Source organism: Thunnus albacares, chromosome 17 (genome assembly GCF_914725855.1).
Source record: "Thunnus albacares chromosome 17, fThuAlb1.1, whole genome shotgun sequence".
NCBI classification, from domain to species: domain Eukaryota; kingdom Metazoa; phylum Chordata; class Actinopteri; order Scombriformes; family Scombridae; genus Thunnus; species Thunnus albacares.
This window is the reverse complement of record NC_058122.1, coordinates 21,215,606-21,228,316: the sequence shown is the minus strand read 5'-3', so window position 1 is coordinate 21,228,316 and position 12,711 is coordinate 21,215,606. Positions and strand designations below refer to the sequence as shown.

The following is a 12,711-nucleotide window of genomic DNA, read 5'->3' as shown; positions in this document are numbered from 1 at the left end:
AATGCGCCGGGTTCTCCCTGGAGGAGGAAGGTGGAACAACAACTGAACTGTTTTTCATCCGATACAAGTCCATAGGAATGATAAGAAACAGAGGGACAGTTTTCAACTATTAACTAATTTGTCATTCATTTTATTTTTTTAACCGTATTGTAACGTGAATCTGCACATTCCGGTGATACAGATCAAGTATGTGAATATTTTTCAGTTTCAGTTTTCATAATGCTTATATTTCAACCAAAACTCACTATAATGTAACATTGCTTCATTTATTTATGGCATCTTTTTTAACCGAGTTTACCTCACTGTACTATATGTTCACTTCCTCAGTTGTGTGTTGCTGTTAAATAGGTTGTGGGATCTTTAAACATTATGCGATTACGCCGTTTAAAACCCATTGACTGTTATGCCCTCACGCATTTAGATGGCGATCTAGCGCTGTGGACAGTTGCATCAGTTCCTGTGTGTGCGTGTAAATAGCTGTGCTGTGCCGTAGCTGCTCCACGCTACTTTTTATTCCCAGGACGCAGAATAGTAATAAATCCTCCTCTGCTAGGAAAGGCATAATAAAGACGTCACCCTCCTGCTCGGGTTGGCTCAACCAAGCCAAGTGCGCAGCTATTTGTAAGCTACAACAACAACAACCTCCAGCACCATGCCCATGGATAACGTAGGGATTTCTCTGAGATCCCCTCGCCGTGCGGAGACGATATCTGCGTCAGATCCATAGCAAAGACAGCCTTTAATTCCTCTGGATCTCTCTACTAAAAAAAAAAAAAACAACACACACACACAGAGAGACAGAGGGACTTGATCGTGTTACGGGGCTCTTGTCGCAACAAATAGGACGCAAGACGTGGATTTGAAGGTATTTAATAACTGCGACACTGAATGTAGATCGTAGACGTGCACACGCGTCCGCCAGAATAACGTGCTGTCATTGTGGTGCTCGGTGCGCACGTCTTTAAAGTGTTCCAAATTTAAATGGATACTGGTGTAGCCTCTGTTTGAACAGGGCTGCAGCTACAGGACGTAGCGCACTTCATAGCTGTGGCTGAAACGTATGCACGACTCATAGTCCGGAAAAAAAATGCACTGTGTCAGTTTCCCGAGCTCAGTTTTGCCTTTGTACTTGTTTCTGATTATGTGTTCGCTCAGACAAGGAAGTTGATGTCCACTAAGGTGATTATGAAACATAGAAAAACTGTACTACGCACTTTTCTTCTCCGCTTCATATTGCATTTCTGAAGAGGCACGCCCACTCCTGAGCAATGTGGATGCCCCGTGCTGTTAAATTAATCGAGACTTTATCCATTCATGTGCACATGATGGGTCTCTTTGTTCATTATTTGGTCAGTTGCCTTCTTTGATTTAAAAAAGGGGGGCCTGAAAGCAGTCGTACCCTTAAGCAGTTTAAAGCACTACCGTGGAAGGCTTTTTTTTTTTTTTTTTTTTTTTACATTAATGACAATTTTGTTTTGCCAACAGAGGGGGGCACTCTTTCAAATAGACTTTCAGCGAGGGTGAATGGGGAAGTTTTATATCTGTTTAAGAGTATGTAGTGTTCTAACAACAGTATGTAGAAAAGGACTGTGAGCATACAACTGTTTGTAGTATTACTGAGGATTGTTATGATAGAATAAGTGATGAAAACAGTTTTAAGTTCATTATACACTTACTATTGAGTACCACAGAGACTATGTAAGGCCTTTTAGAGATATTATTGTATTTTTCTAATGAAAATATTAAATACAATCATTCTCTTGCACCTTTTATACTCATATTTGGGGATCAAAAAGCTTAATTTGACAATGCATCTTATAACCTAAGGAGGTTAAATTGTATCTTTGTCCTTTTAAAGAGCCATGGAGGAAACAGCTGCTGAAACTGCAGCCCCTGCCACCGGTGCCGCCCCACCAACCCCAAGACCTCAGCCGTCCTCCTATGCACCCTCCCGTAGTCTGCTGGAGTGGAGACGGAGGGTCAAGTCTGAGTATATGCGCCTTCGCCAGTTAAAACGCCTTAAAAAAGCAGAGGAGGTCAAGGTGGGTTAACTCGGTATTGACGGTTCTGCTTATAAAAAAGTAAGGTGTAATTTCTGTTTCGAAAGGCCAGTGTGTGTATGTGCGTGTGTGTATGCATAGCATGGGGGACCTGCATTAGGTGTGTGTTTAATATGCAGCGCTCACTGTGTATGTTTATGTGCCTGTTGCGTGTGTGTCTTACAGTATGTTTGACGTGCTCTTTGTTCTGTTTGTTTCTAGACCCTGTTCATGACCAACAGGCAAAAAATTGAGCAACAGACAAATCTCCTGAATGAAGATTGGTCCAAGCTCAGGATTCAGTCCATCCCTTTGTCAACTTCAAGTGGAGCTGTGGCCAACAAGAAGGTGTGTGTGTGTGTGTGTATGGTGTGCTAAAGAGAGAGAGGCTACAGGCCACACAACACTGTCCAGCTCTGCCTTCATATCCCTGAAGGCTCAAGTAGTAATCCAATCTATTATTACTGTGTGAATGTGTTGTGAGAAAACTCCTCGCAACCATGTTGAATCCTCTTCCCCAGCACAGTGTTCTGCTCTGATTCCTACCTGGCTCTCAGGTGTTACTAAAATTAAATATCTTAGGACAGAGCAGTGTGCCAGAAACGGATCACACAGAGGTCTAATATTGGTCTGTGGCCCTGTGGGAGCTCAGAATACAAACAGCCAGAGGGCATAACAGCATCCTTCTCCTCACACATGCTGTCAGGGTCCGCTTTATTGTGTTTACTGGGTTTATTTTCCCTGTGGGAGGTTGAGCAGCATGTGTGTTTGATTGTACAGTAATAATCCTGAGGACTGTTCTATCGTCTTGTCAACCCCAACCCCACCTCTTACAGATGTGTACAGTGGAGTTTGGTTTCCCAGCATTCAAAGCTCAAGCCATTGCCATGAGACCATTGTCAACAGTGGCAGGAATCCCCTTCATGTACTCCTGGTCACCTCTGCAGCACAACTTCATGGTATGACATCAATCATGCTTGTAGATGATACATTTACAGTTTTATTACAAATGCAGGCAGATTTTATATGTTATTGCATCATTTTCAGATGATTCCAATTTTGACGGTTTTCATGAGTTAAATGGAAATGGACGATTCTCGGGTTTATCAAACTCACGAACACATGTCATCATTTAAGAGGTTTTACTTTGTTCCAAAAAAGTTTTATGATGGAAATGCATTTTTTTTTTTATCTGCAGAAGATTATACTGGAACACAATGTATCTATTTTATTTCCGGTCCGTTTATGTACATTTACTACTGACAGACTCATGTACTTGTTTGTTAATTTGATATTTTTGGCTTTAGCTCCTCAGAAGCATCACATATGGCATTGTGAAGTGTGGCATGAGGTAGTTGCACACCTGTCTTGTCGGGAGTGGCAAGGCACAATGCACAAATGTTATTTGTATGCATGATGTAGTATTAATTAATATCGTTAATTTTGTTTGGTTTTTTGTCGTAGGTAGAGGATGAGACGTTCCTTCACAACATTCCATACATGGGTGATGAGGTGCTGGAGCAGGACGAGGCCTTCCTGGAGGAACTCATTGACAACTACGATGGTGTCCATGGTGACAGAGGTGTGTGCTGAATGCTCCATCCCATCAAGTTGTCTGCACAGACAGCATAATCCCATCTTGTATTTGCTTTCAGTTTGATATGTTGTGTATTTGCGCAACATTTTCTCAAAAACGTTTATTTTTACTTTTATTAGATGCGGATGGTACAGCTGACATCAGTCTTAAGCCTTTCTGTGGAAAACAAATATTTAAGGGATAGACATTGACATTTGTAAGGTTCTTACACAATAATTGTCTTCCAGAGGGGGGGTTTATCAGCGACGAGATCTTTAAACAGCTGGTGGAGGCCTTGAGCCAGTACTCTGACCATGAGGAGGAGGAAGAGGAGGAAGCAGCAGCAGCAGCAGCAGCAGCAGCGGCGACGACAGAGGTGGCGGGGAAGAAGGAGGAAGAGAGAGCGATGAGGAGGAGCTCAGTGGAGGGTTCGGAGGAGACGAAAGCTGGGACTGTGGCGTTCATCCGAAGGAAGAGGAGGAACACTACTGAGGGTGAGAGTGTGAAAGTCTTCAGCTGGTGCGTTTTTGAGTTCAGACTTTGTCCTGTGAGAGAACAAGAGGGCTGCAGCGTGAACAAAGCGGGTACTGTTCATCTTTTTACACTGCACAGCTGCCACAGGGTCGCCCTGCCACAGCAGTTCCTGAACTGGCATTGTTTACTTTAAAGCTGCCTCTGTGTCCCTGCACATGGGTACTGTTTGTGAGGGAACCTGTTTGTCCATGACACTGATATGACCCATCTCTAATTACAGGACTTAATGACCTCTTGTACCAGGTTTTATGGGAAACTAGGCTGTATACACACTCTGCCAATACTTAGTGATAGTGAAATGGAAGCATACCTGGACACACAGTTATTCAGCTACTGGTACACAATCACGTACATGGATGAAGGGTTCATGAATAAAATATTATGAAAAACGAAAACTACACTGCTCACATTACGTCATGTTTTTCACAGAGAAACTGTTTTCGGAACATGTTATTGCTGACCGGCCTTGAGCTTTGGGAAAACTCCTGTACCGTTGCAACATGTTTGAGAGAACATATTACATAAGATTTATTTGAGAATCTGTATCAAAACCTGGTGTGTAGACAAAACTGGCTTATTTGTATAACAAATTCTGTTCACTGTTTCTCTCTGTCTCCCAAAGCGAGGGACCTTTCCAGCAGCAAGAAGATCCCCAATGATACAATATTTACAGCCATCGCCTCAATGTTCCCTTACAAGGGCACCACGGAGGAGCTGAAGGAAAAGTAAGAAAAGTGAAATGAAACTGGGGGATCTGTGTGCACAATGCTGAACAGACCGTTGCTTAGTGTTCACCATGGAGACGCAAGCTGTCAGGGAGGAGAGTAATAATGGTGGCTCCCTCTTAGGCTCTCTGACTCAAAGGAGCAGTTATATCAGCTTCTAAAAGAGCTTTATTTAGAAGGAAACATCTACATCTTTGCCCTAACACAGAATGAGCATACTAATAGTGTGGCATAAAGAACTGTAAACAGGTGATCACTACTAAAACTCTCCCTGTAACCTCCATAGGTACAAGGACCTCCTGGAGCCCCCCAGCCCAGTCAAGCTGCCCCCACTCTGCACCCCCAACCTAGATGGACCCTTTGCTAAGTCTGTGCAGCGGGAGCAGTCGCTACACTCCTTCCACACGCTCTTTTGCAGGCGTTGCTTCAAATACGACTGTTTCCTCCACCGTAATGGCTTAATTTGTTTTTTATTATCACTCCTGCAGCACATTAATTTCTCAAATGCCTATCTATACTTAGAAATGTTTCACGCTCAAGTAATTTTTACCAGTTGCTACTACTAACTACCTCACTGACCCTATTATTAAATATTTTTTATCTCTGTTCATAAAGCTTTTCATGCTACACCCAATGTTTACAAGAGGAAAAGTAAGGAGATCCGAATGGAGACTGAACCATGTGGTGTAGACTGCTTCCTGCTACAGGTACGCCAAGCCCACAGTTGATTAATCATTTCTATATCATTCATGCATTCTGTACACTGTGGCATTCTCTATATCTCGCTGTTTACTCTGCGCTGGTGTTTTTTACTATCTCATGTCCTCTTATGAAGAAAGGGGCTAAAGAATTTGTAGATCAGAATATGTTGCGGTCACAGAGGTCTCGGAAACGGCGGAGGCAGCAACGTGCCACCAACTCCAACTGTCCCGGGCCATCTGGGTCCGCTGAGGAAGGCAAAGAGGGTGACAGTGACCACGAAACCACATCCTCCTCAGGTAGGACTCTGATCTCACCGCTTTTGAAACCACCAGGTGCTCTGTCTAGACAGGTGTAAGTGAATACAGTGGTTAAAGTTTATTAAAGTATTGATAATATATAAATGTAAAAATCTGGTAAATTTTCATAGTGCAATGAAGACTGTCTGTCTGCTCCATTCACAGTTATTTTAATGTGTTTCTCAGGCTCTGAGTCACTGTATGACTAAGTAGATGCATCATTTACCATAAGCTCCTCCAGATCCCTCCCTTTCTGTAAGGCTGTTTGCCCTGACTAACTGCAGCCCTACAGAATAGTGAAATTTGGCGAGAGATGAAAGCTTTTAAGTCATATCCTGCTCTCTCTTCTGTCTCCCCTCTTCCATCTCCTCTCAGTATCAGCTCTCTTTTGCCAAGCAAAATAAACCAACCATTAGTTTTGCATGCTTCAGACCCAACACAAACACTTTGTTCCCTCTCCCCCTCCTCCTACTGTGGTTTTTTTTCTTTCTCTCTTTTTTTCATTTATATTGACATCTTCATGTGGAGAGCAGTGGGAGGGAAATAAGAGCAATCTCCTCGGGCTCTTTATCTTTCTCTCTTTCTCTTTGAGCTCTCAGGTTGTTGTTCATCACCATCAGTGCAGCCTCTGTTAGGTTTGGAAATCGCTCGTGCTCAGCCAGTGACTCAGCAGACTCTCTCACACGTGTTGAGATAATATGGAAAAAACAGATTGTTGAGCTGATTTATAAAGATACTGGGTGACGGAGCATGTGGCCGCAGCAATGCTGCATTCAGCCTGTTGCCAAGCAACATTCGGCTCTCTGCCTTGAGCTGTGGGTGTGCAAGCATCAGTCTTGAATATCCAAAAAGATAAATCAAAGCCCAAGGTCCTGTGTGAGTGTATGTGTGTGTGTGTATGTGTGCCTGCATGTGTGTGCACGTGTGCGTGTACATACAGATACACAAAAATGGCATCCAGAATTAGCAGTATTTGTGTCTTGTATGGTTAAATCAGCAATACTGATGTTCATGTGCAAATAAAAACTGTCATAAACGTTTTGCCAAAACCAAGTAATAGAAAAGTGTTTATGTGTGTATTCAGCTTCAAGTCTGTAGATTCCAAAACTTCTGCCAAGAGTAGTCAGTGATACTGAGGTGTGTTTCTGTATGTGTATGTATGATACAGAGGGGAATTCGCGATGCCAGACTCCCACTAAGCTACGTCCAGGGGATGATGATGGGGAACAGCAGGCATGCTGTGTGGTCCAATGGAGCGGGGCGGAGGAATCACTGTTTAGGGTGCTGCACGGCACATACTTCAACAACTTCTGCTCCATCGCTCGCCTCATCGGTACAAAGAACTGCAAAGAGGTGAAATGTTCACACATCTTACAGGTTTCCCCATCTCAGCATGTTTCCACTGATACAATAAGCAGAAGACACTGCACACGTTTTGCTGCATTCTTTCACCATTTGAAAAGATAATATGCTGTTACTGAAATATAATAATTAATCGTACATATATTTAAACAAATTCTGGCTTATACTTACACAAATTATTTTTTTAAGTTGTTACATGTAGGATTTTAACATAAAGAGGTCATCATTACCACCTAAACATGGTGCAATTAGTGTACAAAACAGCCCAAATGGAGCCACAGCCAAGCAAAGGGAATGGTGACAAAAAGGAAGGAGGGGCAGGGGCATTTATGAGAAATTAGGTCTTAATTTCGGAGAAAAAGCATTAACATTAATAGTTGCACAACTGTAGGTTATTAGCTGTTTTATCTGTCGTTTACACGCTATATTAGCTATGAAATGTAGTTTTAAATGTTAAGCAATTAACTCGGACCTTCTATGACTGATACATAGTTGTTTTGAAATGAAGTAGACAACATACTTTTGTTGCTTTTTTTCTGTTGCGTTTGCGTCAGTGCGAGTATAATAACACATGTATCCTGTGCCTGCGGTTTTATGGTGTGGGTAATTGGGCTGACTACAGAGAGAATAGCATGTGGCACCATAAACAGGGATGCTTACCAGATGTGACGTCTCACATGCTTTCTCATGATGCAGTCATTCAGCCATAGACATTCCCAGCTTTATGTCGACTAAATGTCATATGTGTTATGTACAGTATAAGAAGGCTTCTATAGAAAATTACAGCTTCTGAGTTACTTGAGCACAATTCTACCAATAAAGAGCAGGAAAAACAAATCTAGATCCATCTGAAAAATTTTAAAACAGCCTCACCCCTTTACATCTAACCCTTGTAGTGCCTCTTTCCTACATCCACACAATCCAGAGTCTGTATTGGACTGTCTGTTAAAGCCCTGCTGGTATCCAGAGGGCCCCGCCCACTGCTTAACTGAGTGGAAAAGCAGAAACCAGCTGCATCATTATGTATGTCCGTGTCCTAGGGAAGAGGCCAAATCTGGGCTTTGGCTGCCAGAAGTGGTAGTGTGTGTGTGTATATGTGTCTGTGTATGAGTGTGTTTGTGTGTGTGTGTTTGGCCTCTGCAGTGGAGTTTTGAAAGCAGAGGATGGCGGGGGCAGGATGTTCTGTGGCGTAATCATGGCGATGTGCTTTTCTTTTGAGAGCCACTACATTACAAGATAATTACAATGAAGAAAGAATTCTCTTAAAAGTTGCGTACATTTGTGTCAGATTTTCACATTGTGGTGTTGCTTGCGTCATTTTTATTTCCCCCAGGTCTACGAGTTTGCAGTGAAGGAGGTCCTGATTCATCGCGTCCCTTTGGAGGATGGAGGCATCTCTCCCCAGAAGAAGAAAAGGAAACACAGGCAAGATATCACCTGTTGTTCTATGATGGAAACATCATGATAACATGATCTCTTGCAAAACAGAGGTTGGCCTTCAGTGACACTTCCAGAATAAATAAAAAATATTAATGAATTAATTAACTGATTAAGTCATGCAGAGATAATTTTATAACAATTAGATTAAAAAGGGTATTCTGCACTGTTTTGTATGTAATAGTTTTAAAGCTGCATTTGGTCTTCCCCAATATTTGTCACTAAGTCTGTGCAGCGTAAATTAATTGGACGTCTAATATGTAAATTTCTATTCTATTGTCCTGCCATTCATACCATGTAGAGCAAGTGAAAGGAGTTTTTGACAAAACTGAATAAACCCTTTCATTGTGTTTGTTTGATGAGGCAGGTTATGGGCAAAGATTCAGCTAAAGAAAGGTATGTTCATCCTACAATAAAACATCCCTTTTTAAAATACAGCACAGCTTAGTGTGTCATTCTGAGGTCTTTGTCCTCTGTTGCTCCAGATAACTCGTCCAATCAGGTGTACAACTACCAGCCATGTGACCACCCTGACCACCCATGCGACAGCTCCTGCCCGTGTGTGATAACACAGAATTTCTGTGAGAAGTTCTGTCAGTGCGAGAACGAGTGTGAGTGTCACTTTTCTTATTCGCCTGTGTCACCAATCTGTCACATATTGTGTGCTCCTTTCTTTTTCAATGCAAACAACAACACATACCTAGTGTGCTTTTGCCTTGATGCTAAAAAAAGAGAGAAGACAGTTTGTCATAACCACATTTTCCACTGAAAGCTCACTGTAGCTTTAAAGCCATTTTGCCAGGCCACAATAGCGCAGGGTATTAGAATGTAAAACAATTCTGCAGTATTCTGGGAGCAGTCAGAGGAGAAACTGTCCTCTGGCGGGAATAGGTGGGTGTCTGTTTAATACAGAGCTGCGTTCACAATGAAGCATTTGGTGCAGCAGCAATGACCCAGAACTGTGTTTTCCTAAATGGCCACATGGTGGTGGAATGCATTTTGTATTTCACCCTCTGGAGAGTATACAATGGAGACAGAGGATAAGATGAAGTAAACATTTTGCTATGGTTTGGAAAAGATGGTTTTGCCTCATTAAATCATCTGTTGTGGCTCAGTCACCCTCTCTCTCTCCCCCCTCCTCCTCCTCCTTACCTGACTGTTACCTCGGCTTTTTCCCGTAGCGGAGGAGAGCTGGGGTCAAACAGGAAGCAGCCCCAGTTGCACATGTGTGTGCTCTGAAGACTTGGAGAGAAATCAAAGGGATGTGAGAGGCTCCGTGCCTGATATACAACATAATTTCCAACATCAGTATGAGTCAGACAGTTCCAGCTAAACAATGCTTGATGATACAGACACATAAAATCCACTCTGGCTGGGAATGGAAGGTTAAAACGGCAAGACAGAGAAGACAAATGCAGCCTGGAGCCCCTGTTATGGACGGTTTTCCCCAGGCAGCGGCTGCTGGAAAGACATTTCGGTTATTCTTGCCTGATCCTTCCGTTCATCTGCCCGGAGGGTGTTATGTTACACTCTGCAAAATTGTATTTCAGCATATCTGCCAGCAGAGGTCCCTGACAGATGAGCTTCTCAGCATTACTCAGCCATTGAGCCTCTGTGCTGCAACTGCATTTTAAAATGGAATTATCTGTCATTTTCATATTGTATTCTGCCAAGTCATACAATGTATTATCTTTCTGTATTGCCGCATGCAGTCTGTTCCGAAACCTTCTCGTCACGTCCCCTTTCAAGGCAGCCGTGTATCTAAATGTTTTCCAGGCCAGAACCGATTCCCAGGCTGCAGGTGTAAGACACAGTGTAACACTAAACAGTGTCCCTGCTACCTGGCCGTGAGGGAGTGTGACCCAGATCTGTGCATGACCTGCGGCGCTGCGGACCACTGGGACAGCACAGTGGTCTCCTGCAAGAACTGCAGCATTCAGAGAGGCCTAAAAAAGGTACAGCAGAACCTTTCAAGGTCTTGATGGTCAAACATTTGAAATCTGATAATCAGTTATTCTTGAGACAAGGTGAAGTTAGGAGTCTATAGATCCCTCATTTGGCTTGTGGTGTCTTCTAACCTGTATTTGACCTCTCTCAGCACCTGCTGTTGGCACCATCAGATGTCGCCGGGTGGGGCACCTTCATCAAAGAGCCTGTTCAGAAGAATGAGTTCATCTCAGAGTACTGCGGAGAGGCAAGTCCATGCAATTTTGTGGTATTCATAAGCTCTCAGTTTGTACGTATAGTGTTAATATGTGTGTGTGTGTGTGTGTGCATGAGCAGCTGATCTCTCAGGATGAGGCGGACCGACGTGGCAGAATCTATGACAAATACATGTCTAGCTTCCTTTTCAACTTGAACAATGGCAAGTATTCCTCGCTCTTATTCTGGTGTCATAAGCCAACCATACCACAGTTAAAGTGTATTAATTAATCCTTAATGGACTGTTTCTCTCACCAGACTTTGTCGTGGATGCCACACGAAAAGGGAACAAAATCCGCTTCGCAAATCATTCAGTTAATCCCAACTGTTACGCAAAAGGTAAGACTGAGTCAGCTTGTTCTGCTTTGAATTGAAATGTGAATGCAGAGGATTTTGGGGAGGGGGGGGGGGGGGGGGGGTTGAAAAAAAGTGTTTTTTGGCTGATGTTGTGTTTGCTGCCATTGCAGTGGTAATGGTGAATGGAGACCACCGTATTGGAATCTTTGCCAAACGAGCAATCCTGCAAGGAGAGGAGCTCTTCTTTGACTACAGGTAGAGTCACAGGCCTTTTTGTGACTCTCCAGCCGCTTCAAAGTAAAATAAAATAAGAAGGCCGCTGTCTTTTTGTGACTGTATTACTGGTTTCTGCAGATAGCATTTACTAACTCTGACTTTTTACTTCATCTCCCTCCCACAGATACAGCCAAGCCGATGCCCTCAAATACGTGGGCATAGAGAGGGAGGTAGACATGACTTAGCTGCACCTGCTGCCTACCTCCATAACCTGTCCTTAACTCCTCAGCCACCCACTAACGCTTCTGTCCCTCTCTGCAGCGTCACACCTAGCTGATGAGTTTCTATGTGCAGGCACTTTGTCTGCTCTCTCTGCTGCACTTCCAAAAATAGAAAGCCCCCCCCCTGCTGTTTGCAGGTGCCTCTGCTCTGCAGACAGCGTACCACCTCCCTCAGTGACAGCCGTCGGCTCTCCCCCTCATCTGCCCAAACTCAACCACCTTGCAAGACTGTATACGCCAAGCTTATGAAATGAAACTATTTAAAGTGGAAATACTCTTAATCTGTATTGCTTACTGCACCAAGAGGATCACACATTTTATTTTTGTTCCATCTTGTCAAAGCAAAGAGGCTGCGATTGCCCATCATACAGCGTTTTACTCTCTCGGCAGTTTTGTTACTGTACTTATAGACTGGCTTTTGTTTGACCTCTCAATACTTAATGCAAGCTTTTACATCGTACCTAATGATGATCAGTGAAATGCATGTGCTGTCTCTTGGATAAACAAACCATTAAACATGTTAGCCACAGCATTAGCTTCAGTCAGATGCTGCTCTGTGCAGTCACTCAGTATCGTAGTGTGATGTTACCCGCTGGCTGTTCTTCAGAAGAACTTGACCAGATTTGACATCTTGGTGTGTTCCTCTGTGAACCTTTTCAGCAGCTAGCATCACCACCACATCTTTATGGCAAAATAAGTTATTGTGCATTTATATCATTGTTCTGCAAAAATAGGCAACCAGACAAGAAACCGACTGACTGAATGTAACCTGTAGATGATGGTGAAGAGATCTCATTCTGTTATAATTTTACACATTTCCCCATTCTATTGGTACTCAAAGCAACGCACATGCAAATCTACCATTTCTCATCACGTTTACATGATCTTGAGGCCTTCACACTTTGTGAGGCAAATCATTCATAAATGAACTAGTCACACAGTAAATGTCTTCCTTTAAAAAATCAAATAAGTGCCAAATAATTCCACGCAGAAAAAGACTGAAACCATGTGGATGTGTTGCATAATTAACAGCTGTGTTAAAGG

General features: G+C 43.0%; 1 protein-coding gene across 4 annotated transcripts; it reads left to right on the top strand.

Annotated features, from left to right (window-relative positions):
* On the top strand, nt 1–12,382 carry ezh1 (enhancer of zeste 1 polycomb repressive complex 2 subunit). 4 transcript variants are annotated; one of them, XM_044330441.1, is made up of 20 exons: nt 1–186; nt 1,859–2,042; nt 2,262–2,387; nt 2,876–2,998; nt 3,504–3,621; nt 3,864–4,109; nt 4,772–4,874; nt 5,161–5,324; nt 5,490–5,581; nt 5,710–5,872; nt 7,041–7,225; nt 8,568–8,659; nt 9,039–9,067; nt 9,157–9,282; nt 10,448–10,626; nt 10,770–10,865; nt 10,955–11,036; nt 11,132–11,212; nt 11,341–11,425; nt 11,571–12,382. In XM_044330441.1, exons 2-20 carry the CDS (start codon nt 1,863–1,865, stop codon nt 11,629–11,631), a joined length of 2,331 nt encoding a protein of 776 aa, XP_044186376.1. In that variant the 5' UTR covers nt 1–186; nt 1,859–1,862; the 3' UTR covers nt 11,632–12,382. The 4 variants fall into 4 exon arrangements, with proteins under 4 accessions (XP_044186376.1, XP_044186374.1, XP_044186378.1 ...); XM_044330439.1 differs by lacking the exon at nt 1–186 and adding an exon at nt 419–865; XM_044330443.1 differs by lacking the exon at nt 1–186 and adding an exon at nt 419–865 and having other exon boundaries at nt 11,341–11,467.
* The last annotated feature ends 329 nt before the right edge of the window (nt 12,383–12,711 follow it).